Source organism: Ochotona princeps, chromosome 5 (assembly GCF_030435755.1).
Source record: "Ochotona princeps isolate mOchPri1 chromosome 5, mOchPri1.hap1, whole genome shotgun sequence".
NCBI lineage: Eukaryota > Metazoa > Chordata > Mammalia > Lagomorpha > Ochotonidae > Ochotona > Ochotona princeps.
Window position 1 is genome coordinate 66,775,920 of NC_080836.1, and position 17,090 is coordinate 66,793,009.

At 39.9% G+C, this 17,090-nt stretch overlaps 1 protein-coding gene and 1 pseudogene across 3 annotated transcripts; both read right to left on the minus strand.

Annotated features, from left to right (window-relative positions):
• Nucleotides 1-608: 608 nt before the first annotated feature.
• On the minus strand, nucleotides 609-12,901 carry OSGEPL1 (O-sialoglycoprotein endopeptidase like 1). Of its 3 annotated transcripts, XM_004576977.4 has the most exons (9): nucleotides 12,723-12,900; nucleotides 10,034-10,274; nucleotides 8,724-9,111; nucleotides 7,874-8,078; nucleotides 7,641-7,789; nucleotides 6,397-6,527; nucleotides 6,218-6,289; nucleotides 4,059-4,165; nucleotides 609-2,503 (listed from the first exon to the last, which is right to left on the minus strand). In XM_004576977.4, exons 2-8 carry the CDS (start codon nucleotides 10,252-10,254, stop codon nucleotides 4,087-4,089), a joined length of 1,245 nt encoding a protein of 414 aa, XP_004577034.2. In that variant the 5' UTR covers nucleotides 10,255-10,274; nucleotides 12,723-12,900; the 3' UTR covers nucleotides 609-2,503; nucleotides 4,059-4,086. The 3 variants fall into 3 exon arrangements, with proteins under 3 accessions (XP_004577034.2, XP_058520703.1, XP_058520704.1); XM_058664720.1 differs by lacking the exon at nucleotides 12,723-12,900 and having other exon boundaries at nucleotides 10,034-10,276; XM_058664721.1 differs by lacking the exon at nucleotides 609-2,503 and having other exon boundaries at nucleotides 4,058-4,165; nucleotides 12,723-12,901.
• A 2,521-nt stretch (nucleotides 12,902-15,422) lies between these two features.
• On the minus strand, nucleotides 15,423-15,528 carry LOC118757885 (small nucleolar RNA U3; annotated as a pseudogene).
• Nucleotides 15,529-17,090: the final 1,562 nt, after the last annotated feature.

The following is a 17,090-nucleotide window of genomic DNA, read 5'->3' on the forward strand; positions in this document are numbered from 1 at the left end:
ATTTCTTGAGTGGCTTGTTTGATTTGGTATTTTGGTTGTTTTGTAGTTCTTTGTATATTCTGGAGATTAGCCCTCTATCACCTACGTAGTGCGCGAAGATCTTCTCCCATTTTGTGGGTTGCTTTTTTACTTTGTTGTTTCCCTTGCTGTACAGAAGCTTCTTAGTTTGATGAGGTCCCATTTGTTTATTCTGGTCTTGATTGCTATTGCCTTTGGTGTCCTTTTTGGGAAGTCGGGACCTACCCCTAGATCTTGCAGAGTATTTCCAACATTTTCTTCCAAAAGTTTGAAGGTTTCTGGATGTAGGTTTAGATCTTTTATCCATTTAGATTTGATCTTAGTGTATGGTGAGAGATGTGGGTCTATCTTTTTGTTTCTGCAGGATATTAACCAGTTGTCCCAACAGCATTTGTTGAACAGACCTTCCCATTTGCCTGGATTGTCATTTGTCTTTTGTCAAAGATTATTTGGCTGTACCTGTTTGGGCTCCCTTCTGGTGTTTCTATTCTGCTCCATTGATCTTCTTCTCTATCTTTGTGCCAGTACCAGGCTGTGAGACTATAGCTTTAAAATAATTAAAATTTAATCTACCCACATAAGTTTATTTAAATTTACACAAGCTGATCATTTAAATTTTATTTAAAATTATTCAAACCATACAATATACACATAATTAATTTAAATGCAAGTTTCTGTTTAAGTTATTAAATGCATATATACATATGCACACATATACACATACATATAATTTAAAGATCGGTCTCTCTGGAACTTCCTCCATGCCCCTCTTGGATGTTAGAGGTATCGCTTCTCTTCCTACCTGGCACATTCTGCCTGGGACCTGATTTATTCCTGCTTCAGTTATTTCTTCTCTGTTCATGGCAACCACTGACATGGTAGGCCTCTCTGCAGTTTTAAGCCTTTGGTTTTTTGTTGATGTTGTTACTGTTTTTTGTTTAAGATTTATATAATTATTTGAACATGTTAGAGAGAGGAGAGACACAGATCTTTCAACACTGGTTCACTTCCCAAATGGCTATAATAGCCAGGGTTGAGCCAGACTAAAACCGGGAGCTAGGAGCTAGGAGATTTTTCCAGACCCCTCACATGGTTAGCAGAGGTCCAAGCCCTTGATCATCTGCTGCTTTTTCCAGGTTATTAGCAGGAAGCTGTTTCAGAAGTAGAGTAGCTGAGACATGAATTGTTATTCACACGGGGCACTTTCAACTGCAGGTCACAGCTAAATGCACTATGCCTCAATATCAGTCCCTAAAAGACAATATTTTAAAAGTATTGTCAGGTTGGAAATCAGTGCTTCATTAATTTGGTTAATGCATAATTTCCTGAGTGTACTGACATAGCCAGGCCAACTTAACCACTTCCCAAACTTACAGTATTTCTTGAACAGTACATCTATCTCATATAGACTTCTTTTTTGCCATATGTTGTTTTTCTTTTGTAAAATTATGTATGAGAAAGGCCTCCCAATATAGAGAATTTCAACCATTTTTCTCCCTCTCACCTGGGCTGGAAAACAGTTGGTACAGATGTTTGCCATACAGTCTCTCCCTCACTTTTTTTTTTCTTTCCTTTTTCATTTTTCCCTTCATTCTTTTCTTTTCCCTTCCTTATGTCTAATTATTGAAAGGCCTAAAGATATAAAGTTCTCCAGAATTTTCTTTCTTTCTTTTCTGTAGATTTCCCTTATTTAGGTCATAAACTCAATTTCAGTATGCATCATTGTAGAATCTGGAACAATTCTGAAACTTTAAAAATTTGGATTAATGGTATTCCTGATTTATAATCTTTGTGATAATGTGAAGAAACCTTGACAGATTTTCTTTCATGGTTTGTATGTATGCTAATTTTAGTGCTGAAGGAATAATTCTACTTCTCTTTGAATTCAGAATCACAGGCATATGATGTAAATAAAAATGTAAAATGTGAAATAAAAAAACAATTGTTTATTTTAAATGACATTTATTCCCAACTCTATATGTCAAAGATTGCAAACCTTTATAAATATCAGTTACATATTTCTGTATGTTTACTAATATATAATAACATCATTTGTCCTGGGATAAAATGAATAAAATAATATACCTTGACCATAATTCTAAGAAAATAATTACTAACAGAGCTTCCCATAGGGAAGTCACTTTAAGGCGGGATTTATTCATTTATATTTACTTGAAAATCCACAGTTATAGGAAGAAAGGGAGAAATACACACACAGAAAGAGCTTGCATTCACTGGTTCACTTCCCACATCACCACCAACATCCAGAGCTAGGTGAAGCCAAAGCTAGAAGCCTACAATCCCAACCAGGTCTCTCAAGTGGATGGCAGGGACCCAAGTACTTGGGCCATCTTCCATTACTTTCTAAGGTACATTAGTAGAGAGCTGGATCAGAGGCGGAGCAGCTGGAACTCCAACTGGCACTCAAATGGGATGCTGGCATCTTGGGAGGTAGCTTAAGCTGACTGTGCCACAACACTGGCCCCTAAGTCAGGATTTAAATAAGAAATGTTTTCATTCTAGATTTTTATCCTTAACTCCCAGTTGCTCAATAAAGCAAGGCACTAGTCAGAAAGCTAATAATTTGGTCCAGTATAGATGATGTAGTATGATCCTTTACTGTAAAAATCTCTTAAAAGACATTAAACAATCAGTAGAGTAAGAGACAGTAACATTCAGTTTCTTTAACCTAGGCTCCCCATAAATGATATATTTATGACATCTGTAACACAAAATTTCAGATTTAAAGAAAATTTCATCTACTTTTACCTGGTTAAATATAATTTCTAAAATAATGGATGTGAATATAAATGGTCAACTAACAACTACAGTGTAGACTTGAGAAATCACCTGTATGCAAAACTTTTAGAATCAGATATATTTGAACAAACATGTAGACATAGCCACTTACTCCAAAAAGAACTCCTAGTACATATTTTTATGTTTAATAACATTTGATTAGAGAGAGTCAGTTTTTCTCTTGATTTGGAATTCTCTGATTTGCCATGATTTTGTCCCACTTTTCTAAAATTGCTCTCTTTCTATAGAAGTCAGGCTCACATTTCAGTCAGGGTCAAAAAATAACTTCCAATCTGATTTGACAAAGGGTAGAAAAGATCTGGATATGATGATTGGGGTCAGAATTGGGCAGAATTACAGTATTTCTTTAAGGTCTTAACCTATTTCCCAATATCAGTATATAGTTTCCCTATAAGATGTTTTACTTTGGTGTTTTATAGAATGTTTCGTTTCTATATACTTGCAAGGCAAAGTGACAAGAAATAGAGGAGAGAAAAGGGAATAGGGAGAAGGAGACAGAAATATTTTGTGGTTGGTTCGCTCCCCAAATGGCCGGAACAAAAGGCTGGGCCAGGTGAAAGCTGGAGTCCAGAACTCCATTCTGTTTCCCATGTGGGTGGCCAGGCACCTGAGCCATTATGTGCTGCCTCCCAGAAGCTGGGTTAGAAGTGGAGGAACTGAGGGGTGCTATTATGGTGCATCTGGTTAAGCTGCCACATGGGATTCCTTCACCCTGTATCAGAGAACCTGTTCAAGCCCTAGCTGCTTGGCTCTGGTCCAGCTTCCTGTTACTGCAGCTGGGAAGGCAGTGGGCTCTGCTATCTCTGCAGGAGCCAGCATGGAGTCCTGGCTTCTGGCTTTGGCCTGGCCCAGCTGCAGCTAATGGCCATTTAGGGAGTGGAACAGTGGACGGAAGATCTCTCTCTTTCCCCCTGTCTTGGGAGCTCTTTCCCTTTCAAATAAATGAGCAAGTACTTTATAAAAGGCACTCTGACACGGGATGTGGGCATGCTGCCCAGGAGCTTTATCTACTGTACCTCAATGCCTGCCTTACTTTGGTTTTTGCTAATAAAACTAATTTTTTCTTATATGAATGCATTTATTGTTTCTCAGAAGAGCAGGTTAAACATCAACATAAGAAAAAGAGTAACAAAAAGTTTTGATGAGTACCATACTTTCATAATTGATATACATAAGTGTAATACTTATTGATACACTTAATTATAATATTGAAATACTACCTTTATGGATGTTCTTGAAAAGCAGAATTCAAATCTTCATTTTTAATGGTGGTACTTTTATGGCAGCTTCTCCAACTTCTTCTGATATATCTACTCCAAGAGGACATCTGCATTGCAGACACATATTACTTCTACATTTTCTTCATAAGCCATCACTAGTTCTGCAGACTATGTATTTAGTGCGCTGACAAACACCACAAGCATCTGTTATATAATTTGTCATATATAGCTATGGTTCTTAAACACATACAAACGTAGTGGGATCTTAAGTCAGAATAATAAAGGCCAGTCTCATAAATAAAATATCTAAATTTTGGGCCCGGCACCATGGCCTAGCGTCTAAAGTCCTCACCTTCAACGCGCCGGGATCCCATATGGACGCCGGTTCTAATCCCGGCAGCTCCACTTCCCATCCAGCTCCCTACTTGTGGCCTGGGAAAGCAGTCGAGGATGGCCCAAGGACTTGGGACCCTGCACCCACGTGGGAAACCTGGAGGAAGCTCCTGGTTCCCAGCTTCGGATCGGCGCAGTACCGGCTGTTGCGGCTCACTTGGAGAGTAAATCATCAGATGGAAAATTTTCTCTGTCTCTCCTCCTCCTCTGTGTATATCTGACTTTGTAATAAAAATAAATAAATCCTTAAAAAAAATCTAAACTTGATGTGCTTTTGAAAGTAACGTTTCTGCTCTCAATTATTATAACCATATTAGCTAAAAAAGTAATGCTTATATTTTTATAAAAATTCAAATGTAAAAACATGAACTATACAGCTAAAATCAAACCTGTGCCCATGGACATTTATGAAATTCCCCAGTTTCTATCCATTCATCTTGGAGGTTTCAAAAGCTGTCCCTTTTCTACTCTGCTTTGTCAATGCCGGCAAGAAAGACCTTAGCTTCTATCACTTCCTCAGTTCTTCCTCAGTCAGCCTCAGGTATCCTTCTGGAAAAAGCCAGCCTCCATCCTGCCAGCAGAGGGCCCCATTGGATTAGGTGATGGACTCCATCCAGGCCTGGGGCATCAATGGAAAGGACTCCTCTGCCATTGCTAGCTCCCTTGCTTCGTGATCTGCTTTAACAGTTTGTGATTCATGTAACAGAGGCAGGAAACACCAGCCTGGTGGCCTGCAGAATCACTCGGTCCTGCCCTGCCAAGGCAATTAGAGGTGGGACTCAAAGTTCAGGCTAATTTTTTTTTCAATATATATATATTTTTTAGATTTATTATTATTGGAAAGCCAGATATACAGAGAGGAGGAGAGACAGAGAGGAAGATCTTCTGTCGATGATTCACTCCCCAAGTGAGCCGCAACGGCCGGTGCACGCCGATCCAAAGCCGGGAACCAGGAACCTCTTCCGGGTCTCCCACGCGGGTGCAGGGTCCCAAAGCTTTGGGCCATCCTCGACTGCTTTCCCAGGCCACAAGCTGGGAGCTGGATGGGAAGTGGGTTTGCTGGGATTAGAACCGGCGCCCATATGGGATCCCGGCGCGTTCAAGTCGAGGACTTGAGCCGCTAGGCCATGCCGCTGGGCCCCAGGGTAATTTTTAAGTTGATAATTTCATATGGCTTCTGAATGATGATATAAATACGTACATGGCTTTTGGCAAGAAAAATGTTCCCACCTCAATGTTAACACAACTGTGTAGTTATGGACTATATTGCTGGCAGTGTTCAAAATAGGATTCTGATAGTTTGTGAAATATAATTTTTACTCTTCTAGAATTCGACTGGAACTTGACAGTAAATTGAAACAGCTGTGTAATAGGTTGCAACGTGGTTTGAGAGAGGAAACTGGCTATCTCTTGGTCAGTTCTCAGCTTTCTCATTAGATGCTTTTGGCATGTTTCACTGCTTACCAGCCAGTCCTCACATCTCAATACTGCAAAACTCCAGGCCATGGCTAGGGTTTCCACTCTGGTCACAAATGAAGGAATTCAGTACATCCGTTCATGTTCTCTTTCTTATCCACCTATGAGTTTTCAAACTTCTCATAATTTGATACTACAATAAAAATCTCTCATGAAGTGTTTCATGAAAGCAATGGATGTGACTTCAATTACCACTAGGTCTAAGTGAAAAACTCATATATGAAAGCAAACTTCAGGCTTCATTTTTAAAAAAGTTTTGTTTTATAAAGATTAGGAATGATACTACATACTTGGGTTCATAGCGGATGGCTTCTACATCATGTAAAATGCCCAAGCCAGCACGTAATCTTTCAATACCGTTCCTAAAGAAGAATCAGGAGAATAAATTCAGTAGCCCCAAGATGTAAAGGAGATCATTTAATGTGAGGACATGGTGATCGGTGTGATGAACTGGCAAAGAAGCGCTTACCATGCAATCATGACGCCATTGTCAGTGCACAGTCTAGGCGGGGGACACAGCAGAGTGCACCCAGTTGCGTTTGTCACAATTTCCAGAGCTTTTCTGATATATAAGTTACTTGCAACACCACCAGACACAACCTGAAAGAAGAAAGGAGATCAAAATTAACAAAGAGCAAATATACATGAACCACTCCTCCAACTAAGTTTGGGGAAATTACCAACTTTATACAATAAGAAACTATCACATTTTGAAGTAAGTAATGAGCAAGTAATGTATCTGAAATAGTAAAATTTAGAAGAAAAAAACACAATTTTATTCATAGCATATAATCACTATTAACATTTCTGTATTTTTTCTAACTCCTTAAAAAAATCGCAACCTTTTTTCTAAATATTTTTAATATAGTTGCAATCATAGTGTACCAGTATTTTTTACTGTAATTTTTACTGGTAATAATTTCCACGGTTTACTCTGTTGAAAAATAATTATCCTTGATATTCACGTAATATTCAATTTTGCTAATAAACATTTTCCAAATAAGTTTATAATTTTCTTTTTAAAAAGATTTAGTTATTTACTGGAAAGGGAGATTTACAGAAAGGAGACAGACAGAAAGGTCTTTCATCTGTTGGTTCACTCCCAAGTAGCTGAAGTGGCTGGAGCTGAGCCAATCTGAAGCCAGGAACCAGGAGCTTCCTCCTGGTCTCCCACACAGGTGCAGAGTCCCAACGCTTTGAGCCATCCTCTACTGTTTTCCCAGGCCACAAGCAGGGAGCTGGAAGGTAAGTGGGACAGCCGGGATATAAACCGGTGCATGCAAAGCAAGGACTTTAGCCACTAGGCTACCACACCAGGCCCATAAGCTTATAATTTTCAAGAGACTAATTTTCACACCAAGTTTATCCAGGCTATGAAATTCATCGTAAGGGATTTTATCAAAGAAAGGAGGTAAGCAGCTTACTTAGAAAAAAATATTGTCAGCAGTTACTGCTTTGATTTCATTTTTACAAGCCCTATTTTCAATGAGGAAAATGTGGTCTTGTATTTTTTGACACCCAGGCTGTATGAGTGTCTTCTGAAGCTGCCATGCATGCACAGGAAATGGCTGGTTAATACATTTTTCTATTCTGTATAATTTCACACTGTGCATGACTAGCATGTGGTAAAAAGACCTGCTCATCCTAGGTATAAGCTCAAGTGAGGTCTTCAGAAAAAAGTATCATAGAGTCAAGTGTTATAACAAAACATACCAGGACTGCATTATTTTGGGGTAATAAGTGTTTCTGCTTGCAAAAAAGGATAGCGCGATGTGTTCTTTTTGCGATGTGGCACGCTGCTGTGTGCTGTACTGCAGCAGCAATGTCTGCAGCTGACGACAACAGTTGTCCTTTCTCAATTCCTGCAGAAATGGGGAGTCCTGTTTAGGCAAAGTCTGGCATAGTTGTCTTTCCATACTTAGAAATTACGGTAGTTAGAAGTATACCTTCTTCTTTTTCCTTTTTTGTTATTATTCTGTCAATAATATGCTGAAGTCCAGAAAAAGAAAAATCACAATTTTTTGCACGCTGCATGGGTGGTTTGATATCAAAGTGGAGTCTGTTTCCTTGTTTAGCCAAATGTTCTATAGCCTTCCCACCACTCATGGTGGAGCAATCGGGATGTTTGACTAAAGAAAGTCTTCTTGCCACCTATGAAGAACAAAACCACATACTGTGTAAGAAGTCAAATTAAACATTTTGAAATTAATGTATTATTACTACTTTAGGAATTCTGAATGCATAAAGTATGGTATACCTTGACAAATAAGGACTATAGTGGATGCTAATTAAAGCAGTGGGAACCAGCTGTTCTTCTCTGGAGTTGGAAAATAGGTTTGAAGTTGTAATGACTTTCCAAAATGAGAACCTGCCCTGTGAGCTTCAGTGTTGTTTTGCACACAGCACAGGGCTTTGGGGGGGTTTTAGTCTCAAATAATATTCTGCTTGCCAGCATTTGTGTGATAGTCACACAACCTTGTGCATCATTAATGTCCTTATGCTAATCTTTATATATCCTTCTATTTTAGCTTTTTCCAGCACACGACCTAACTGTATCTGCAAACTATTCTAGTCAATATGTATTGATGTAAATTGCTTACTAGTTTTTTAAGAAAATGTAAGAATTATATGTTACAAAATTATGTATTCTACTTTTTCTTTTTTCTTCCTGTATATAAACTTTTCAGTCTAAGAAAATATTCATAGATATCTATATAAATGGTGGTAGCACATCCATCACCATTTAATTGAAAGATACCAGAACAAAATAAAAGAAAGAAATTCTCAGATAATTACCTTGTCAAGCATGTCCCCTGGTGCTATGTCCAGAGACTTTCCAAGAAGCAGAAAATCTGAAACTCCCTGAACTAATGCCAGAAGACAATGACCTCCAGAAATTAAAAGCACTAAAAAAGGGAATTCTACTTTATTGGTTAATCTAATAGTCAGGGCATGAGCCTCCATATGATGAATGGGAATGAACGGCTTTTTCAACTGGTTTACCAACTGTACACTAAATGATAAGCCTATTCCCAGGCTCAAAGCGAGACCTGGTTTTATGGTTGTCGCAATAGCTGAGAGTTCACTCGGAGAGATTTTACTGGCAGAAAGAGCTTCTTGCACTATGCGTTGAATGTTTTCTCTGTGAAGCTGTTGAGCTACAGGAGGAATAATCCCACCTGATCTGAAAGAAACAAAAAGACAGCTTTATACCAATGCAACAAAATACAAGGCACATTGAGTCTCAATCTGTTGGGCCAAGGTTCGTCCTAACTCCCCTCACTCTGCATTTATCACCATGCCCATCGTGACTACAGAAACCTGCATTGATTGGGTCAGTCGATTCCAGTTATCCAACTGCACGTCCCTGACTATGTCCTCTGAGTCTTGGAGTGCACAGGGTGCTGACCCTGTTAATATGCTACTCACATCTAGACTCTTGTGGAATCTGCAGAGTTGGAATCTTCTCCTTCCCATGCATTTCTTCCTTTTTATTTTTTATTTTCCCTTAAAAAGACAGATCTACTTGGAGGGGTGATGGCTCTAGTAGGTTGGTTCCTGCCATCCACATGAGAGACCTGCACTGAATCTATGGCTTCTGCTTTGGGCCTGGCGCAGCCTTGGTTCTTGCAGGCAGATGGGGAGTCCATCAGTGGATGTGAACTCTGCCTCTCAAAATAAGATGATTTTAGTGAAACACCCCCCCCCCCGTTCCTGCATAAGAAGGTCTTCAAACAGTCCACAAACAACATGTTTGATAAAGAACCTATACAAGCATATCAAAACATATTTTGTGCTGAAATAACTTCTTTTCTACAAACTTTTTGAAGTACCATTGTATAGGCAGGGAAAAATAAGAATAGGCATGACTGAGAGAAAATGCTGAATACATATTAGAGCTGGAGCAGAAATGAGTTTCTTATGGTAACAGGATTAGAGGAGAGGTGTCTGAGGTGTTTTTATAGTAGTGAGTAGAGGCTTTTATGCACACAAATGTGCAATTCGCTCCTAAGGCTTAATTTTTATATATGATAAACATACAAGAATAACTTCATTTTATTTACTTTTCAAAGCAGGGGGCAACAATTGAGATAAGGCGTACTTACTTTAAGTGAACTTCAGTTTGGGAATGTATTGCTTCTCCCAACACATTTCCAGACTCATCCACCACCGCAGCTGCTGTGTCATCACAACTAGTTTCAATTCCCAAAACTACTGTATGAAGAAACTGCGTTCTGGGATGAAAATTTAAACTTCTTAATGCTTCATAAATTTTCCTTTTTGATGGTTTAAAAAAACACCTTGTTGTCTTATTTAACATTAGCATACTTAACTCTGAGATAATTCCTGCAAAAGAATCCCAAAAGAACCAGACAGGAAACAGTCAGCGTGGGCTCACATATGCCTTACTAGGTAGGACACAAAGATGAGTCACTCCCCACTAAGGCATTGGAGATTGCTCTGCACACCCCTCCTAAAACTGTTCTGTACCTCAACTGTTGATATATGCCTTGTTAGAGTTATAAGCCAGTTGCCAGTTTGGACCACCCTAAAATCTGCCAAGTTCAGTAAAAATTATGCTTTAAAAGTATAAACTGCTAAATACTAAAATGAAAATAGACACGAGACAGCTGAATAGTTCCCTATAGCCATTTTAAGATGTATAGAAGCCAGTTGTTTATAAACTAAAATTGAAATGTCAATGAAGCAGTCACAGGATGTGATTAAGAACCTGCATTTTTTAACATATTGGCTACTCAATACCATGTCAATGAACTCCATAATATTGTAAATTGTTGTTGATGTTATGTTGGGACTTTTAATTGGCTGGGATGATATTCTGCCAGCTCAGCCTTCAGACCAGAGATGGTCTCCCTAAGAAACTGTTGAATGCATCTGGACAATAAGATGCTGGACTCTATGCTTGGTATATGCCTGCAATGAAAGAATCATGACTGGATTTGAACTGTAATACTGCAATAAGGTGGAGCAATCCACCACGGGGGGAGAAAATGGGGAGGGGTTGGGGGAATCCCAGCGCCTATGAAACTGTGTCACAAAATGAAATGTAATAATAATAAAAAAAAAGAATGCCCCAAACAAACTGTTATTTGAAACCGATATTATCTGTAATCTTACTCAGCAAAACAAAATCCTGAAACCTTGGTTTATTTTTCAATTCATAATTTATACGGAGTTATTGAAAGTGCAAAAGTTACTACAATTTTTAAAAGTCCCTGGTAATCTGTGAATCTAACTAGCAGTACGAATGAATATAATGTGCTGAAAGAAAAGAGAATGGGGTCAGATATAAGTAGTTCATCATAAGTTGAGCATCCCAAATTAAGGTATCTGAACTTTTCTAGTGCCAACCTGATGCCATAGCTAGATACTGCTAGACCTGGTCTCACTTGATGATCCACAGTGAAAATATAAGCACATTTAAAATACTACATAAAATTTCCTTGAGGCTACATTTTCAAAGTGTACATAAAGTACAGATTGACTTATGTTTAAGTTTGGGATTCTACCTCTAAGTTATATGTATGCGAAATCTTTCAAAAATCTGAACATAATCTAAAATCTAAAACACTTCTGTGACCCCAAACCTTTTTGACAGCAATATTGCTGTGGTTCTTACCAGTCTTGACTATTCCTTCTAAAACACTAACATTACAATTTTAAAGAAGATTTTATTTTTATTAGAAAGTCATATCTACATAGAGGAGAGACAAGAGAATGGTCTTCCATCCACTGCTTCCCTCTCCGAGTGACCACAAAGACCAGAGCTGAGCCAATCCAAAGCTAGGAGCCAGGAGCTTCTTCTGGGTCTCCCACCCGGTTGCAGGGTCCCAAGGCTTTGGGCCATCCTCGACTGCTTTCCCAGGCCACAAGCAGGGAGCTGGATGGGAAGTGGAGCTGCTGGGATGTAAACTGGCGCTCCTAGTGGGATTCCAGTGAGTGCAAGGCAAGGATTTAGCCACTGAGCCATCGCGCTGCGTCCCTAACATTACAACAATTTCAAAAATAACCCTGTGAGAAGCACTATTTATTGATGTGTAAAAGTAACACAAAATGTATTTTTAAACTAGAAAAGGCAAGGTAAAACAGCTAAGTGATATATTCCATACAATGTAACCATTTGTTTCAAAAACTAGACTCGACATAAAGTGAATGAATGCCTCTGTTCACACAGACACTCCAAGACACTGTGCGCTAGTTTACAGACAGCATTGTAACTAAGCTTACCTTAAAAGAAACATAAGCAAAGGCACTGCAACTAAACCCCTATTTTATCCTTAAATACAATTTTATAATTAAATTTCCACTTTTTGCCACAGGCTGTCTCAGCAAAGATTCTCCCAAATTCTTTTCAACCATTACAATAGTTTTCCATCAGAAATGCACCTTAGTACCTTTGTATTTTCTCACTAGGTATCTCATTTCATGCCAAATCATCTGCTCTCAAACTTTCTGAATGTTTAAGTCCTTCCTGTACTACCATACTGGACAAAATTAGTAGTTCAAAACAAGAGCAAAGAATCGGATCTGGGTAAGAGGACAATAATGAACGAACTGTTTGCAGAGGGCACTTATATGGAGAGGAACAAGTATTTGCAGAGGAGCGGCCCCAGGAAGGCATACTCCAGAGGAAACATTTGCATTAACTAACTGTGGGCCAGGAGGATGGTGCCAACCGCTTCTTCTCTCGGGCAAGATCTGCTCTAACAAGGCGAGGAGCTGGGCATGCAGCCGGTTTTCCAGCTTGGCGAAAGCATCCAAGGTCTCACCCACCTTCCCACGACACCAGATGATGCTCCTCAGCTCGCCCCGTCCACCCTGGAAGCCGCTTCAGCCTCCGCAAGGCCGGCGCCTGGCAGTGACGTCATCCCGCCGTGCCGCGTCCACGGCCTGGGCGGCGCGACGCCCTCCGGTGCTGCTTCCAGGTTTGTAGGTAACGAGACTCCTACGAGGTCGCAGAGCTAGAGTCTGACTCGGAGGACGTTGAGTACAGGTTTGTTTGTGCAGCTGTCGGTTCCGAACACGACAGTTTTAGAAGGGGTTTTTTTTTTGTTGTTTTGTTTTGTTTTTGCGCGTTTGTCTGGAATTTGGTTGCCACTGTGAGAAAAGGATAGGCTCCCTGAAATAGGTAATACTTAATAGGGCGGTCTCTGGGGACCCAGGATCCTACATGGAGCTCCCGGATAACGGAAGGGCTCCGGTCGGACCGTCGAAATCGCTACTCCCGCCTCTTCAGGGGTAAAATGTAGGGCTGGCTTCGTTTTGTATTTGCAAAAGGCCGGCGACGAGATGGTAACAATCTTAAAAAAAAAAAAAGAAAAAAAAAACTTATCTCCATGACACAGCACGGGGTCCTTGCTCATGCGACCTTCCCCACAGAGTGTACAGATGTCCTGGCATCTCCCCCCACGTGCTTTTGGAGGGCTAGCGCTTTGATTGGTTTATGAACTTCTTACGATTGGTTGGGGTAGATGTAATATCCCCAGTCTTGCTAGAATTTCAGGTTTTAGTAAGCAAGATCCCTATTGTGCAGGGTTGGACAGAGCTGTCCCACATAACTGCCTTGTGATGCTTTGGGTGTTAAAGATGAGCAAATCCAGTGTGTTCTAGAGATAAGATACAGGGTAAGTGCATTCTTAATAACCACAATATTGTTGAGAAGCTTCTTTGATTGGAACAAGTTTTTCAAAAGTTTTCTGGTATGTGTAACAACACCAGTAAAAGGGCACTTAACCACACACAGCTGAAGATTAATAAAACCACCTTGAGAAGTCCTTACTACCCGCGATTTTACAGCACCTGGGCCATAGAATTGGGTGGTTTGAAAGATACACAGCTAGAAAGTACAGAGCTAGGAATAGAAGCCAGGCTGTCTGCCAGAAAATAATTCACATTTTCCTTGGGGCTCATTGTTGACCCAACCAAGAAAAAAACAGAAAAATACAGAACCTGAAAATGAAGGGAAATTAGTCACTCTGACTCCATATGAAGGGTCAGGGTGTATTCCACAATGTGATAAAATCTAGCCTGAACAGAAATCCACTCATGGTTAGTGTTTTTTTCACAATTCACATTACGTTCCGTAGATATAGCCCAGTGCTCTTTTGTGCTGTCAGGAGTTAGCCTTGTAAGGTGTGCTCCTTGCATCGGTAGAGTCCTCATTAAGGCCTCCTTAACAGGAGTGGAGGTGGAAGGATGCACTGTGTCAAACAGCTGACACATCAGGTCGGACTGTTACTCTTCCTAGGATTGTGTGTGTTTCACAAGTCAGGGTATGCTCACAGGCCTGACATGTGCTTTACTGTAGTGCTGGAGGGAGGATTGCTCCAGTGCCTGTCTGGACTTCAGCACAGATCATCTGGTTAAAAAGCTAAAATGCTATCAGCATAATATGGCCTGTTGTCATTTAGCTTCAATCAAAAAGCTCTAACCTACTCTAAATACACTGATTTGGTTTTTTTTAATTTGTTTATTTTTATTATAAGGTCAGATATACAAAGAGGAGAGACAGAGAGGAAGATCTTCCATCCTCTGATTCACTCCCCAAGTGAGCGCAACGGCTAGTGCAGTGCTGATCTGAAGCCAGGAGCCAGGAACTTCCTCCAGTCTCCCAGATGGGTGCAGGGTTCCAAGGCTTTGGGCCGTCCTCAACTGCTTTTCCAGGCCACAAGCAGGGAGCTAGATGGGAAGTGGAGCTTCCAGGATTAGAACCGGTGCTCATATGGGATCCTGGCGCGTTGAAGGCGAGGACTTTACCCGCTAGGCCACGCCACCAGGCCCTAAATATACCGATTTGGTCTTGACTATTCCCTGTCTAGTTTTCCATTTAAGGGAACTATTTTATGTAGAACAATCTTAATTTCCCTAATCACATTCCATTAAATTTGTATTTTCATTTATCAGTTATATATTGGGTTCTTTGTGCTAGGAACCGTAGTCATTAGGGGAAAAAAAGACAAGCCCCAATCCCTGCCCTCCAGGATGCCTAGTGGTAGAATGAATAATAAACAATACAGAATAATGGAAATATGAAGTATGCATGGAGAAGGATTGCTGGGGTTGTTGGGAAGGCTGTGTGGTTTGCCACAGATGTCTCCAAAGTCTGGTTAGTTCATGGTGTGATTATCTGGTTTCCATATTTGGCTCTCTTAGTTTAGCAGATCTGGAAGTGACTGGAATCTGGTTTACTGAGTCGTTTACCACAAACTGCTAAGATGCTACTGTCCACAGATCATTCTACTAATGAATTAATTTACAAGAACTGCAGTGATGGGGAAGCTAAGAGTTGAGCTTGCTAGTCTATTTTGTTTTAATCAAATTACAATGAAAGCAACATTCAGATTACCAGAAGAATGCTTGGTCACCATCGTATGGAATACTCGGTGTTCTGAAGTTGATGTTTAGTTAAATGAAAAAAATGAGTCCTATTTAGTAGCAAAATCAATGTTTTACTAGAACTAACATTAAATGGTAAAAATAAAAGTAGAACACTTCATCATTTTTTTTTTTTTGGTGCTCTACACAGTCAGAGAACTTCTCTAGTCACAGACATAGAAATGACCCCTGAAAGTATAGTCTTCATTTTGTTTTTGACACCATATGTGGGAGGGTTTCTCTTACTATTGTGCCCATCACTACAAACTTTCTTCTTATGGGTATTTTACCTTGTGCTGCCTTCCTATTCCTGCACTTGTTACTTTATCCATGTTCTTGTTTTGGGAATTACTCTTGTCATCCTATTAGACTAATCCAACTGCAAGTCTATGCTTGTATATCCTCTTATATTTTTTTTCCCAAAGATTTATTTTAATGGCAGAGTTATAGGGAGAGGTAGGAGGAGGGAGAGGGGAGAAGTAGAATATATCCCACTGGCTGATACATTCCCCAAATGGCCACAACAGCCAGAGCTGGGTCAGACTGATGCTAAGAGCCAAGAGTTTCTTCCAGGTCTTCCACTTGGGCTTAAGGGTGAAGCACTTGGGCCATCCTCCAGTGCCTTCCCTTCAGTGGATCTGAAGTGAAGCAGCTGGAACATGAACTGGTGGCTAGATGGTTTACTGGGACCAGAAGTAATTTCCTAATTTGCTGTACTACAAAACCAGCCCCACTGTATGTCTTCCTCATGATTAGCAGGAGGGTTATTTTGGGATCACACTTATTGTATTGGTATGTGTTTTTTTTGTGTGTGTGGGTATATATATAAAGTTTTATCTAATTTCTTAAATTTTCATTTCACTTGAAATTCAGGGACAGAAATCTTCTGTCCACTGTTTTATTTCCCAAATTCATAAAGTAGCTAAGGCTGTGTGAGACTAAAGACAGGAAACTGACATCCAATTTGGGCCTCTCATGTAGAAGGCAGGGACCAAAGTTCTTGACCAATCACCTAGCATCCAGGTGCAGGTTATCAGGAAGCTGATTTAGATGCAATCATGTGTGCCAAGTGGCATCTTAGTCACTGCACCAAATACCAGTCCCTGGTGGTGTATATTAATATAGTAGATATTCAGCTTTAGAGGTCAGCATTATGCTGTGGTTAAGCTGCAGCCTACAATGCTGGCCCCCTATTATGCCTGCCAATTCCACTCCTAGCTGGTGTACTTCTGACCCCTGCTAATGAACCTCAGAAAGCAGTGGAAGATGGCTTAAGTGCTTGAGTCCCTGCTGCCAATGTGGGAGACCCAGATGGAGTTCTACCTTTCAAACAAATAAACCTTTTTTTTTTTTAAAGTCAACTTTATTAAACAATATGAATTAAGAGTAAAATCTGTCAGGATGTGCTTCTATAGAAAAAAATGAGTGTTAGTAGTTTGATAAAAAAAAAACTATTTAATGAATGTCAGGGTGAAACATAACAGCACTATATGTTGAAAACCTGATGTTTTTGTGACCATAGAATCAGTGATCAGTGGTATAAGCTAGTGATGTTAGGCTGCATTAAAGGAAAACAAAAGGCACCCAGAACAAGGGAAATGATAATGCTGTAATCATATCACATCCTAAACATCTCTTGTATTTAGCCTTAGCACTTCAAAATAAACTGGAACTTAACAATTGCTGTGAAAGTGGGAGAGATATGAAACCTTATTACATTAAAATGGTAAAGGCTGTAGCAGTGTCCATTCAGTTTCGTAGATACCA

Bases quoted from the DNA above. Each gene is read 5' to 3' on its own strand.
- OSGEPL1 (XM_004576977.4), bottom strand. From the start codon at position 10,254: ATGCTAATGTTAAATAAGACAACAAGGTGTTTTTTTAAACCATCAAAA. The intron at 8,079-8,723 runs GTAATTATCTGA...TGTTCTTCATAG, and splicing joins CAGGGGACATGCTTGACAAG to GTGGCAAGAAGACTTTCTTT. The intron at 6,528-7,640 runs GTATGTTTTGTT...TTCTTCTTTCAG, and splicing joins CCCAAAATAATGCAGTCCTG to GTTGTGTCTGGTGGTGTTGC.